Source organism: Myotis davidii, unplaced genomic scaffold, assembly GCF_000327345.1.
Source record: "Myotis davidii unplaced genomic scaffold, ASM32734v1 scaffold217, whole genome shotgun sequence".
Lineage (NCBI taxonomy): Eukaryota > Metazoa > Chordata > Mammalia > Chiroptera > Vespertilionidae > Myotis > Myotis davidii.
The window spans coordinates 5,660,549-5,675,340 of record NW_006290034.1 but is presented as its reverse complement, the minus strand read 5'-3'; the positions used below and the strand labels follow the sequence as shown (position 1 = coordinate 5,675,340).

The 14,792-nt window shown below is 58.2% G+C and overlaps 1 protein-coding gene and 1 long non-coding RNA gene across 2 annotated transcripts in view; one reads left to right on the top strand and one right to left on the bottom strand.

The window, feature by feature from the left end:
* The first annotated feature begins 2,347 nt into the window (after positions 1-2,347).
* On the top strand, positions 2,348-9,022 carry LOC107182960. The gene is made up of 3 exons (XR_001513721.1): positions 2,348-2,554; positions 8,492-8,499; positions 9,011-9,022. It is a non-coding gene; the product is annotated as an uncharacterized LOC107182960 (long non-coding RNA).
* Positions 5,815-14,792, bottom strand: part of SLC6A17 (solute carrier family 6 (neutral amino acid transporter), member 17) — a 35,125-nt gene continuing 26,147 nt past the window's right edge. Inside the window, exons 7-12 of the mRNA XM_006762984.2 lie at positions 10,494-10,735; positions 10,040-10,232; positions 9,110-9,302; positions 8,732-8,891; positions 6,666-6,828; positions 5,815-6,213 (exon numbers count right to left, since the gene is read on the bottom strand). Coding sequence (XP_006763047.1) covers positions 5,845-6,213; positions 6,666-6,828; positions 8,732-8,891; positions 9,110-9,302; positions 10,040-10,232; positions 10,494-10,735 — 1,320 coding nt within the window. The 3' untranslated portion in view covers positions 5,815-5,844. The remainder of the gene's footprint in view (positions 6,214-6,665; positions 6,829-8,731; positions 8,892-9,109; positions 9,303-10,039; positions 10,233-10,493; positions 10,736-14,792) is intronic.

The window sequence follows — 14,792 nt, the reverse complement described above, 5'->3', positions numbered from 1 at the left end:
CAGTGCTGAGCACAATCCTGGGCACGCAGAACGCTCGTTGCCTGGACCCGATGAGGCAGTGGGATGCGGGGGCAGAGGGCAGAGGCAGCTTCACCTCTTGTCCCTTGAAATGGCCTCTCGGGCACCCTGAGCCATCACAGAAAGAGTCTGCCCTCCGGAGATGAGCGACACTCCCCAGGCCAGTGCGGACGGACGCTCCTCTGGTGACAGGCGGAGCCCAGCCCTGTAGCCGTTGTCCCCAGGTGCCAGCCGTCGGGATGAGCGCGAGCGAGGCTGCCGTGGACCCTCCGACCGGCGCGTCTGGCCTCAGTTGACGCCAGGAGAGCCGCTCAGACAAGCCCTGCCTGAATCCCTCCCTCAGAACACCGTGGGTAAAATAAAACGGTTGTCTTAAGCCACTAAGATTTGGGGTCACCTGAGTCACAGCAATATGCACCGTCTCATTTCAGTCCATTCATTTTACGTGTTTTACAGACTAGGAGATGTAAGCGCCGAGGCCTCGGTCTCCCAGGAGGCAGAGGGCCTAGCTGGCCTTTGAACTTGAACGGGGGAAGTCTGGCTCCGTACTCCCTCAAACCCAAGCTGTGTTAGACTGCTTCTTAGGGGGTTGGTGTGTCCCTCCTGATAGGAGGGTTGATATTTCAACCCAAAACATTACCTTCAACCACAGGGTTGAATAAATTTTCAAGGCGTGAGATTTCCAGCACCAACATATTCCCCGGTTAGAGAGACATATGGGGAGGTTTGGGGTCAGTGTGGGGGACTCAGGGGAGAAGAGGTTCCCTTCCCTTTCCCCAACTCAGGACAATGGGAATGGTTTCTTTATCCTTGAGCAGCCATAGCTGGCACAGAGCCTGTTACAGTGGATGCCTAATAAGAGTTTGTTCATCCCTGGCTGGGTAGCTCAGTTGGTTAGAGCAGCGTCCCATGAGGCCAAGGTTGCTGGGTTCAATCCCCGCTTGCCCCCTCCCCCCCTCCCCCCGGGGAACATCCAAGAATCAACCAATAAATGCATATAAATGGAACAACAAATCGATGTTTCTCTCTCCCTCCCTCCCTTTCTTCCTCTAAAAACAAAATCAGTTATAAAAATAAGTGTTCGTTCAACGAATAGACTAATCCACAAAGGAGTTAAGTGACGGAGGACGAGGGGACCGAGATCTGGATAGAAAGGTTTTCCTGCCATCTGCTGGCCGTTCCTGGAACAACACCGTCTCCTCCGGCAGGAGGAGGAAATGGAGAGACCCCGGGGGACCTTGGCTGGAGAGGGGTGCCGAGGCGGGTGGGGGGGCCTTCCCCTCCCCCGGAGCCAGTCTGTGCTCCTTGAGAGCGAGGCACGGAGCAGCACTTCCCCCACCCGCAGCTCCGTAGGTGCTTACTAAACACTTAAATCCATGACAAATTCCCTATTTCATCTTTACCTTCTGTTTGAAGAGAGGGGCTGCTCTCTCACGACTTAGAACGTGGCTTGCTCCAAGAAACCCTGCTGCCCCTTCCCTGGCTCTCAGGCCTGCCCAGCCCAGCCCCTCCCTGAGGTGCCCCCCCTCCCCCATCCCCCTCGCAGAGCTGGCAGGCAGAGCTCTCCCTGGCAGTAAGGCAGGGCAGGGATTTCCCCCTCAAAGCCCGGGACGTGGACACCAAACACCGTCCTCACGTCGATGGAGCCTCATGTTCCTCAAGTGGACAGCCACCAAGCCGACCTTGAATAGGGCGGTCACAACCCCAGTAGAGTCGGGTCCCTTATAGAAAGGGACACAGGGCAGTGCGTCAGGCTTCCCAGCTGCCGTCGTCGACCTAGGAACCGGGAGGTCACGGTTCGATGCCCGGTTAGGGCACATGCCCGGGTTGTGGGCTTGATCTCCAGTGTAGGGTGTGCAGGAGGCAGCTGATCAATGCTTCTCTCTCATCACTGATGTTTCTCTCTCCCTCTCCCTTCCTCTCTGAAATCAATACAAATATATTTTTTTAAAATTCTGTCTTCTGTTGGTTGGATTCATAGATGGGAAACCCATGGGTATGAAGGGCCAGCTGTATATTTACTGGGAAAAACCCACGTATAAGTGGTGCCGTCCAGTTCAAACCTGTGTTGTTCAAAGGTCAACCGCCTTCCTCAGACAGCTGTTGCGAACTTCCCACGAGAGTGGGCGTGTAGAGTCCTTGGAGCCCAACAAGGCCTGCTACACGGGCACCTAGACAGTTCGTGGAGAATAAATACATGGCCCTCCTCCCCCTCCCCAAGTCCCAGCCAGCCACGCCCACAGCTCCCACAGCTCCCACCCAAGCTTTTACCCCAACGCTGCCCCATCCCATCCCCGATCCTGGCAGGTCAGAGAGGCAAGAGGGGGTTGGTAAGAACAGACACTTTATTGCACACGATGGGGGAGTAGAGAGGAAGGGGGCTCCAGGGAACAATGCCTCGTCCCCTCCCCTGGTCTGAGTGGTCTTGACCTACCCAGGGCTCTGCCGGCCATGAACTTGTGCCAGGACCTAAAGTGATGCTCGCTGTCTGCACCTGGGCCTGTACCAAGCCGCGCTCGGGGTGAGGGGGGACCCAGTTGTTAGGCCTCAGGGAAGAGGCAGTAGGTCCCCAGTTTGGGGGCCTCATGGATGCTCAGGTGCCTTCCAACAGGTTCCTTCTCTTCCCTGTGGGGAGGCAGTGGCAGGGGTGTGGCTGGTGGACGGGCAGAAGGGTGGCCCCTGCCGGTAACGCTGCAGCCCTGCCGGCCTGGGAGCACACAGCTTCCGGCCCCCAGCCTCACAGCCGCTGGCTCAGGAGGCGCCTCCGGCACTAGGAAAGCAACAGTCTCTGCAGATTTATTGCTGGAGGGCAAAGCCGAGCTCAGTGGGATCAGCTCGTGAGCCCCACTGTTGCCCGCTCTGGGCCTGGGGCTTCAAGCTGCCTCAGCGGAGTCGGCTCCCTGAGCAAGAAGCTGGTGATCAGGCTGAGGGGCAGGGACCGGGGACTCTCTCAGGCACGCCCGCCCTGGAGTCGCCGTCTCCTGCGGTGCTAGTGGGGGTTGGGGACCCTGTGCCAGGTGGAGCCCCTTCCTGCTCCCCCAGGAAGCCTAGGCTGGATCTTCCCTCATCAGAGGCCCCACCTGCCCAGCCTCGCCCACTGAGGAGCGAGCGAAGGTGTGTCAACAGCGCAGGCCACAGGCCGCAGGTCCCTTCGGAACGGTCCGGACCTCTGAGGCCAGTGCAGGGCAGGGCGCTGTGAGGGGCCCTCCTGGGGAGGGGGTGTCTCACCCGCTTAAGAAGCCTGGACTTTTGTCAGGATGAAGAGCTTGTGACTCCCGTGGAGACAGCGAGAAGGTGACTGGAAAATGAATCAGGGGGCTCCATCCCCAAGACCCCTCCTTCCGTGTCTGGGAGCCCAGTGGTGGCACCAGCAAGGATGGCCCGCTTCCCCCACAGCAGGGGCTTCCTGCAGCCCTGGGGGCCTGGCTGAGAGGAGGAGGGGGAGCAGGGAGGGCAGCGGGCTCTTCAGGACACGGGGGACACTGGGGTTCACAAATCAGCACCCACACACACCCACACCCACGTATGTGCACACATCACACACACACACGCACGCACACCAAGCTCTGGGCCCTACGACTAACACAGCAGAGAGAGCCGGACAGGCCCGGCCACAGCCAAAGGCTAGGAGCACGCCAGCCGTCAGGGACCGCGCCCCTGTCCCAGGCTGGCGGGCTGGGGCCTGGCCCGGCCACAAGCTACAAAATTAAAAATATATCAAATATACAATGAAAATAGATCTGTGCAGCACTGAGGGTGAAAATAGTCCGGCAGCCACAGTATACTGGGTTGTCCTTTAACAGCATTTACACCCACATGTACAGATTGCATATACAATAGAAATAGAATACACAGCGGAGTATATATAGCATGTCTCTCCCGGGCCTTGCTCTTCCTGCTGCTGAGCTGGTGGGACTAGGCATGGGGCCCGGTAGGAGGTGGTGTCAGGGGAGGGGCCTAAGGCGGCCTATTATGCCCCAAAGGCTCATGTCTCTGGGGAGACCTGGGCCTCCCGCTCCCCTCACAGGAAGCGCAGGGGGCTGAGAGGCCAGAAAGGGGAGGGAGGGGCAAGTAAGGGAGATTGTGGGGCGGGGGGATAGATCCCCAGGCAGGGGGGGTGGCACAAGAAACTAAGGGGCTAAGGAGGCAACCTGGGCCTAGTCTGTCCTCCCCTTCCCCCCAGTGCTGAGAGCAGTCAGAGTCACACATGACTCAGAACCTTCTGTCATGGCGCCCAGGCCTGGGCCCTCCCTGCCCACCACAGCTCTCAAAGAGGTTTGCTGTCCCGGCCAGTTTTCCTTCCTTCCTATCTTCCATCCATCCATCCATCCTCCCATTGACCCATCCATCCATCCACTCATCCATCCACCCATCATCCATCCACCCACCCACCCATCCATCCATCCTCCTATTGGCCCATCCATCCATCCACTCATCCACCCACCCATCATCCATCCACCCACCCATCCTTCCTTCTATTGGCCTATCCATCCATCCACCCATCCATACATCTTTCCCTTGGTCCATCCATCCATCCATCCTTCCTTCCCTTGCCACTCATCCACCCACCCATCATCCATCCACCCATCCATCCTTCCTTCCATTGGCCTATCCATCCATCCACCCATCCACCCATCATCTATCCATCCATCTTTCCCTTGGTCCATCCATCCATCCTTCCTTCCTTCCCTTGCATCCATCATCCACCCACCCATCCATCCATCCATCCATCCATCCATCTATCCATCCATCCATCCTTCCTTCCAATGGCCCAACCATCACTCTGCAGGCAGTTGTTCTCTGGTCAGGTTCTATTCCAGGGTAGGCAGAAGGGAAGAGTGGGGGTGGGACACAGACACCTAGCCCCTCCCCTTGGCTGCCTTCAGCGTCCACAGCACTGTCTGTGACCCCGACTGCCATGGACTGGGTAGCTGTGCTTACATTACAGAGGGGGAGTGGCAGCCCAAAAGGGCGGTGGAATGATCTTTTTCCCAGGTGCCAGGCTTCCTGGGCAAGGGCCCTGAACTCCAGGAACCCCGTTCCAGGGAGAAGCTGCCACTAGAGAGAAAGTTGGGTCCCAGGTGAGAGGAGGGAATGTGCTTTGCAATTGTGCTCCAAACTACCCGAATTGTGCTCCAAACCACCTGAATTGTGCTGTGGACAAGTGTGCTCTGGGACTCGAGGAAAAGGCAGAGGCCACCACTCGCTCCAGGATGGGGCGGGGAGGGGCGGGGACAGGGAGATGCTAAGCCCCAGTGGAGGCATGAAGGGTTCAGACCTAGGCATGGCCCTCCCAGGCAAGATGCAGGAGCACCCACCACCCAGGCCTGGCCTAGGACATCGGAGACCCCACCTAGAGCTGGGGGTGGAGAGGCCCCCACCCCTCTGCTGCCCGGGCACCATCTGCCTCACGCAAAGGAGCCCCACCCCAAGCTGAGCCCTGGGTCCTGGCACATCCGTCCCATCCCCTGCCTTCAACCAGGCAGCCTCTGGGATACCCCGCCCCACCCCACCACCTGGCAGCGCAGAGGGCTCTGAGACCAAGATCTGCAGGCAGCAGGTTAGAGGGAGAGAAGGGAGGGGTGACCCTGAAAGTGGCCCCTGGGAGCCTCCCCTGTATGGGAGTCAGAACTTCTGGGCTGTTCCAGTTACTCGGCTGCCATGCAGTGATTGGATCTCGGAGGGTTAGATGGCGCAGCCCCCACTCAGGTCTGGGGTGCAGAACGGGCTGGGGGATGAGGCAGGGCAGCCCTTCTCCTGGAGGAGAGCCAGGTAGGGCAGGGCTGGCTGGGAGGAGGCGAGGGGCGGGCGTGGTAGGGGCGGTGGTCACAGCTCTGATTCCGGGGTGCTGGCCAGGAGGTAGCCGCTCCCATAGCGTCCATTGGGGTTGCCGCTGGGCTCCAGGGGCGACATGCTGCCGGGCCCCAGGTAGGAGCGGTGGGTGGGCATGGGGGAGGGCGCCTCGCTGGGCACCTTGCTGAGGATGAAGCGGGTCTCGTCGTTCTCCTCCAGGTTGGAGATGTCCTTCATCATGCGGCCCTTCTTGTAGGACACGGACAGCGTGTTGGAGCCGTCGGACAGCAGGTGGAAGTGCCTCAGGACGAACACCACGGGGATGGGCAGGGTCGCCACGACAATGAGGATGATCAGGAGCGCCATGGCCCAGTCGGGGAAGTACAGGTAGCGCTCGGCAGCCTGGGGGTGGGTGGGGGTGAGGGCCGGTGCCTGGCACTGCCACCCCTTACCCGCGCAGGGCCCCTCTTCCGCCCTCTCCCCATCCCACCGCCATCTGGCACCAGCAGAGATGAGGGGCAGCAGGGACTGCTACTTGAGGTAGCCGGTCATCTGCACCCCCAGTTTCTGCACTTGTACAAAGGGTGGGTGAGTCCACTCCACACCAGGGCGAGAAAGCACAGGTCAGAAAGAGGGGCAAGGGCGTTAGCCTTTCGACCCTCGTGTCCCTGTCTGTACCACAGGGACGATGCCGCCTCGCCCTGGGTTGTTGGAAAGGTTACAGTCAGGTGTGCAATGCCCCCACCAGGCCGGGCACTTAGCAATTGCCCCACTAGGATTGGTCTCTATCACCTGTTGCATTAAAGGCCTGGGAAGGTCCCCATGTCCCCGGGCCCCGGGCTGCCACCCCTCACCTCCTCTTTGATCCAGGCGCTGTAACCTGGGGGCGTGACCCCCAGCTGGATGATGCTGGCCGTGGTGAGCACAGCCATGCACAGGGGAGACACGAACTTCCACATGTAGAAATAGAAGCGGTAGGGCTGGAAGCCCAGCATCTCCGTCAGCTCCTGCATGAACCTGCCAGGGGCAGCAGAGGGCCGGAAGCTGGCACCCCCACTGTGCCTGCGTATTCCTCCACAGCCTCCTCCTCCAGGAAGCCTTCTCTGACCATCCCACCCATTCTTCACATTCAGCGCTCCTGGTATATCATCTGGGCAGGCTCTGCCGTCTTCCACTAAGATCCTCTGACTACATCAAATCACACCCACCCAGGATATAATACACCCCGCAGGACACACTCTGCCTGGCAGGTGGCACCCGAGGGCTTTGTGCTCTGGGCAGCCCCCACCCCCACTCGCACTGGCCTGGCTCTAGACTCCCCCTGCTGGAAAAGAGGGGGAAGTGCACTTCCCTGGTGTCCAGACCAGGGGTGGGCAAACTTTTTGACTCAAGGGCCACAATGGGTTCTTAAACTGGACCGGAGGGCCGGAACAACAGCATGGATGGAGTGTTTGTGTGAACTAATATAAATTCAAAGTAAACATCATTACATAAAAGGGTACGGTCTTTTTTTTTTTTTTTTTAGTTTTATTCATTTCAAACGGGCCGGATCCAGCCCGCGGGCCATAGTTTGCCCACGGCTGGTCCAGAGGCTGCCCTGACTAGGGGTTTCTAACTACCGTGCCTGTGGGTTGAATTCTGGGGGGGCTCGCAGACTGTGCCCACGAATGGCATTTAAAAAATCACCTCTACCTCAATAACACCTAACCGAAATCTTGCATTTCTTTCTATTACAAATGCGAACAACCACAGAGTGTTAACCGTTCCTGTGACTGCCAGCAGCTGATTAAATCTCAGATATGTTCCTGTCACATTACAACTGAAGAGACCTCCTAAGATCACTTCTGCTCACAGCTTCTCTGGAGCTACCATGGCCACGAAGCCCACAGCCAGGTCTTACAATGTAATGCAGTAAAAATAAAGTCAGAGCCCGCCTGGTAGGAACCAGGAGGTCACGGTTCAATTCCTGGCCAGGGCACATGTCCAGGTTGTAGGCTTGATCCCCAGTGTAGGGCCTGAGGAGGCAGCCGATCAATGATTCTCTCTCAGCACTGATGTTTCTATCTCTCTCCCTCTCCCTTCTTCTCTGAAATCAATAAAAACTTATTTTAAAAAATAAAGTACACAGATATCACATCTCAGATTTGAAACAGCATTTTGCTAATTGTCAATATAACGTTGCCTGTACAATGCTATGTTATCATGTGCATTTAAAAACAGCGTTCCGAGACGGCACGGGGCTTCCCCAGGCTGCCGAGGTCAGCACCTCCGGGCAGCGTGTCCCAGCCCTGCTCACGGCTGCTCCCTGCCTTGTCACCGCCCGCTACCCTGTGCCAGGAAGCGGGTGGCTGGATCAGCGACAGTGAGAGAGCCCGATTCTAAGGCCAGGTCCAGACATCGGGGAGGGAAGGGAAGGGGAGGGCCGAGAGGGTTAGTGGAGCCCTGACCTTGCTGAGCGAGTGAGGGGGACCTGGTCGCAGGGCTTTCTGGGAGTACAGATTGGCTCTCATGAGCCATGAGGCCGGGGGCTGTCCTTGGCTCAGGCCACAAGACCTAATCCCTTCTTATTGCTGAATTCTCTCACCCAAACGGAGGGCCCAAACCACGCCCTGCCTCACACCATGTGTAAATAGCCTTAATGCTGAGTAGGGCTGCTGAAGTCCATGAGTGCGGAGGGCAGGGGCCCCTGTGCACCCGCTAGGTGCTTACGCTGCACTGAATTCTGAGGAGCTGGTGCCCAGGAAAGATGCTGTGAGCATCAAGGCAGTTTAGGGCGACGACAGGACCTGAACCCAGGAGACGCGCGCCCGCAGCATCTCAGCCTCTACGTGATCTGCAGGAGCACCTCCGGCTCTGGCTTCCTGACTCTGGGACCCCAGCCCCTTGGGGCCGTGCACTCCCCCTCCCCCACGCCCCTTACTTCTTGGTCCCGTAGATCCAGGCCACAGCGATGTTCTCGAGGATGACGATGACAGTGAGCGGCAGGGTGGCCGAGTAGTCGTCAAACATGGTGACAAAGTAGTTTCCCGAGCGCTGGACGAACAACAGCCCCACGAAGAATGCAAAGACACAGCAGCCCACTACAGAGAGCCGGAGGCCGGTGTGGGGGCAGGGGTGCGGTGGGCGGGCCCGGGGCTCTTGGGGGCACCCAGGCCCCCCCAACGCCCACTCCCCAGACCTACAGCCCACCCTGCAGCAGGCCCAGCCCTGTGGGTCAGGAATGAGTCAGAACCCAGGCTTTCTCCGTCAGAGCCACACCCAGACATGCCTGCAGGCGGGGGAGGCTGCCAGGAGGTACCTGTGAACATCTCCTTGGGCACCTTGAAGGTGTCGATGATGGGCGTGGTGATGCCCGCCATGGTCCCGATCATACTGCCCAGGCCCAGGTTGATGAGCATCAGGAAGAACATGACGGACCAGAACGGGGAGGCGGGGAAGTGCGTCATGGCCTCGGTGAAGGCGATGAAGGCCAGGCCTGTGCCCTGCACGGACTGCGGGTGCGGGCGGAGGGAGGGCCAGGCCTCAGTGAGGGCCCTCGCCCACCCTGGGAGCTCCTCAGAGCTTTAGGATTGACTCTTCCCTCTTCCCAGGGGTCCCCACCCCCACCTACATCCCGCTGCTTTGGCCAGCGGGGCTCGGGTTTGAGTTTGCATCAGAATCCTGCCCCCACCAAGGCAGTAAAACACCAACCAGTTCAGGAGTTCAGCGGTGGGGTCTGGAATCTGCAAGGTGTACAAGGACCCCAGGTAATTCAGATGAAGACGCTCCCTTTTAGCAACACACCCAGCTCAAGACTCTCCTCCTCCAAGAAGCCTTCCCTGATTGCTCCCAGCTCTGAACTCCAGGCCTGAATGTAGTGATCTCAGCCCGCCTGCCCCATGATCACAGTGGCGCCTTTAAAAACACCGATGCCTGGCTCACCCCAGGGACAATGATTTGATTGGTCGGGAGGTAAAGCCGGGTATCAGGGTTTTATAAAACCCCAGGTGGCACTGATGGGCAGGTGAGGTAGCGGACAACTGCAGTAATTCTGGGCCCCTGCTCACCAGGGATCAAACTGACCTCAGGGCAGGGGTATGAGCTGATACCTTTCCTCTCTCCCTCTCTGGACACATGAAAATAAGGTCCTTGCTTATCAAGTAAATGAATGGGTCCCTGGTGGCTTTCTGTAGCCCGCACCCAAGCCCCAGCCACCCCTGGACTGTCTGCCTCCCAGCCCGTCCCACACCTTGTCCAGCTCGTCCTCCAGCACGCAGGGGTCCAGGCCCAGGGCTGAGAAATGGTCCTCCTTCACGGTCATGATGACCTTGTACATCTCCGAGTAGTCCTTGGTGGTCAGGTGGGAGAAATTGACGTGGGGAGGGATGAGGTCCTGGCTCAGGACGTTGGTGTGGAGGTATCCCAGGATTTTCTCAGCGTTCCTGCGGCACAAAGGGGAGAGGACGAGGTAAAAAGGCAGCAGTGGGCACAAACCTGGGGGTCCCTCCTGGTACCCAGGCGGGACCCACTGGCCATCAGCAGAGGCATCTGTGAATCTGCCCCTGTGGTCCGGGGCTGGGACGGAGAGCTCCCCTGATCTCCATCCTCAGCCCGGGGACAGGGACTCCCCACCCACGGCCCACCTGCCCCTCCCGGGGGGGGGTGGACAGGGAGGAGAAAGGGCAGGAAGAGGTGCCACCTACTCAACCACGCATTTCTCATTCATGATGTTGGCCTTGAAGCCCAGCACGGCGAACACCACGAGGGTGGCCAGCACCGAGGTGAAGAAGTTGATCAAGGCCACCAGGGCGGCGTCGAAGTGGCAGTTGTTGTCCTGCTTGTTGTAGCTGGAGAAGGCGATGACGCCCCCAAAACCCAGCCCCAGGGCGAAGAAGACCTGCGTGGCCGCCTCCCGCCACACCTGCGGGTCCAGCATCTTGTCCAGCTATGCGGGAGGGGACCGTGGCAGGGGAAGAAAGGAGACACGCAGTAACGGTTTCATTCAAGTGCAACGGGGTTCCCACCAACCCCCTTCCCTCAGCCTCAACGGAGTGCAGAGGCCCCGAGGCACAGTGGTGAAGAGCGGAGCTGTGTGACCTTGGGCATGTCCCCTCACCCCCTGCAACGGTGTCGCTGATAAAATGCAGATCCAGGCGCATGTGGTAAAGGCTCACTGTCGGGCTGAGGCACGACAGAACGGGCGCACACACTTGCACGGTCGGTTCCCTGCTCATTTTAACCACGATCATGGCTTACCACGGGGCTATCTCGCGAAGGAGCATCTCCAGGGCCATCAGACATGGTGTGCAGTGCACGACTCTAGGGAGTGCCACTCACTTAGATTAGAGTGTGAATGGTGCCTCCTAGAGTTGTCCAGTGTGCAGCCTGAGAACTGCGAACATCAAGGTCTTCCTGAGACCTCCTCTACCTCAAACCATAAACAAAGATACCACCGTCTTCCTCCTGCCCACCTGCTCTCCCTGGTCCCAGAAAGAAAAGGTTCACTCATACACACCTCCATGCCCCAGGTCACAGGTTACAGAGGAACCCACCTCGCTCACCCAACCTGAGGCACAGATCTAAGACCCTTCCAGAGAGGGGTAGCCCCTGCCTGACCCCATCTGCTCTCAGGCTGGTCAGGAGGCTGAGCCACACAGCATCTAGACAGCCTGGGGCAATTTCCCATGCCTTTAGACATCCTGTCTCCTCTGTTACGCAAAGCAGGGACCGCAGCTGGACCCAGCACAGGGCTTTAGAGTCAGACAGACGCAGTTCTAAATCTGACTCCCACTTTCACTCGGCCGAGAGGACTTGGCAAGTGGTAGTGCCTGTTTCTTGAGCCTCAGTTTTCTTATCTGGAAAGTGGGAATAATAGTAGAGTCTCCCTCGCAGAGTGACTGCGAGAATTAAATGTACAGCCAGCAGTCATGCCTGGCACGTAGTAGCATGTGATCCAGCAAATGCCTCTGACCTGGTAGAGACAGAGAAGTCTGGGGGGCGGGGGTGGGGGCAGGGATTACTGAAAGAGTAAACTGAGGCCCAAGGTGAAATGAGTTGCTCGCAGTAATGGAGCTCACTCGTCGGGGCCACGGTGCCCTCCTACCACCGCCTCCTAAGGCGGCCATGAAGCAGGAGGCGAAATCACCTGCTGGGGGCCAGCTGGGCTGGGAGGGAAGGCTGGACGTGCGGACAGGTGGACGCGGTTTCTGTTGGTCCCAGCACGGAGAGCGAGACCACCGGAGAAATGGAGCAGGCCGCCTGCATTCCAAAAGTGATCCAGGCCCACGCTTCCTTACCGACACACCGGGGGCCGGCCTGGTTTGGGAAATCAGGATTTCGCTTCTAATTCTAGTGTCAAAAGGCAATATGGTGCGTGTGCCACAGAGCTACACGCTACCCTGAGCGGGCCTGGGACAAACCTGTAATCAAATGCATTCGTGTTTCTGGCGCAGAAGATGGCAGTTCACACCAGCGCATCCATGAGGACTATAAATAGCCTCCCAGCTGTGCAGGTCATTTTGCCACAAGATGAGTTCCCTCCCAGAGAAAGAAAATCACTTCTGTTTTCCAGGGCTATTTGGGTTCGGGCATTGTGAATAAGGAACCGGGGCCTAGCCATGCTCCTAATAGAAATGTGAAGATTAGAAAAAAGAAAAACATAGTCATCCTCCCTTATCTGTGGTTTTGCTGTCCATGGCTTTAGCTGCCTATGGTCAACTGCAGTTCGAAAATATTAAATGGAAAATTCCAGAAATAAATGATTCATAAGTTTTAAATTGCACCAACCCAGCCAGTGTGGCTCAGAGATTGAGCGGCAACCTATGAACCAGGAGGTCACGGTTCAACTCCCGGTCAGGGCACATGCCCGGGTTGTGGGCTCCAACCAGATCAATGATTCTCCCTCATCATTGATGTTTCTATCTCCTCTTCCTTCCTCTCTGAAATCAATAAAAATATATTTTAAAATAATAAATAAGAAAAGTAAATTGTGCGCCATTCTTCGAAAGCATCATTATCTCCTACCTGTGGTCTTAGCCCAGGCTGTTCTCTCTGCCTGGAATTTCCTTCCTCCTACTCACTGTTTGGTGAACTCCTATTTATATCTCAAAACCCAGCACAAATATCACCTCCGCTCTGAAGCTTTTCCTGCTGGCCTCTAGCAGAGCTAGTCATGGTCCTCGGCTCTCACAGCCCTCGGTAACACCGGAATTATTGGTGTGTGTGTCATCTTCCTTTCTACACTTTGTGCTTCTGAGGGATGGAGCCCACTTGCTGTCTTTGCATGAGCAGTGCCTGGCACATGGAAGGGGGCGGGCAGACAGACAGACAAGCAGGCAGGCAGGCAAAGCTGACCTGTGTCCTAAGGTGACCTGAGCTGGAGGCTTGCTGTTCCTTGAACCTGAAGGGGCTCTTTCAGGATTGCTGGGTGATGGCACATGATTTCAACAAGGTCCCGATCACAGAGTCCACAGAGAGTGAACCCAAGGCCCGGCCTTAGGAAGCTCAGTGTCCTTGCGGGACGTCAGAGTGTGACGCAGGAGGGGAGGTGGGAACCGGGCTTCCCCACCGAAGACGAGCCTCACACCCTTTTCGGGGTGCCTCCTCCAGAGCAACAGCTTCCCGTCACTTCCTTGGCACAATGGCTGAGTCACTGCCTCGCGCAGGGAACAAGGTGTCCATGGCATTTGGCTCAGCGGCACGAAGATGCTTTTTGAATCCATAAGCAGCTGCTGAGCGCCCAGCCCAAGCTCGTGACGGGAGCCCTTGTTCCCTGGCCCTGCCAGGCCCCTGCCAGTGCGAGAGCCAGACAGACTGCGGGACACCAGGTGGCACCGGAGCACCGGGCTCCCACTGCCTACGGGCAGAGTCACCTTCAGAGGGACAGAGCCGTACTCGCTGATGCTCACGCGCGCTCTGCAAGCAGCGGCGGTCCTGCACTCTCCCGACAACTGTGGCAGGGCCACCTCGGCTCACCCCATCTAGCAGCCGAGGAAACGGAGACTCTGAGGGGCCAAGGACCCTGCCCTCCGCTGCCAAGCACCAAGTGATGAGCTGGGATCTGGCCCCATCCCCTGGCTCTGAGCCTGCCCTCTGGTGGCGAGGCTGGGCTGCCTGGTCCTGCTCAGGGCCGCTCTAGCTGTGGGAGCCTGCGAGTCCCACCACGAACTCCCTCTGGGCCTCTGGGCCTCGCAGGGAGCCACCCTCTTCTCTAGCGATCCCTGCACACCCTGGGCCCCGTGGCCAGTCCGGCTCACTGTCAGGACCGCCCACTTGCCCAGACCCAGAGGTGGCGACGCCGGGAGCTCAGCTGATGCTGGTCCCAACCCCGAGGCTGGTGCGGCCCCTTCCACGGTGACTCTTACAGGTGACACAGTCACGTGGTTCAAAACCAACAGGGGGGAAGGTCCTCAGTACGGTCTCCCCCTCCTCACCTCAGTGTCCCAGACGCCCTGCTCCCTCCCTAGAGGCAACCGTGACGTCCGTCTCTTGCATACCCTCCCGGTGATGTTTAATGTCAGTGTATTTATACACACATATGTGCACACGCCTGTGTGTGTATTTCTCCCCCTTTCTCCCCTACTGTTCACACCAGAGATGTCCATGATGTAACAGCAGTGCCTACCTCTAGGGCTGGTATGAGCTTAAAGAGCGAAGCGTGGGAGGTGTGTGCCACAGCCCCGGCACAGGAAGCACCACGCATTGCGAAACACGCGATCGATCTAAGCACACGCGGCCCAGCCCACCGCACGCTCCCCTCCCCTGACCTCCGGGAGCCCTGCGTGCTGCACACATTCCCCGCCCCCCCATGCAGTTACTCACACTCACTCCTGAGGCTCAAGCCCTCCTCCCTCCTTCTAACTCAGCTGGTGACCTTGCTGCTCTCACTCAGAGAAAAATGACACCATCGCAGAACAGAACGCCCTCGCCATGAGCAGCTCCTCACCACAGCCCCTCAGCTGCCAGTGTCTGTGCCCGCAGGGGAGATGGGACCCCGTGTCCCG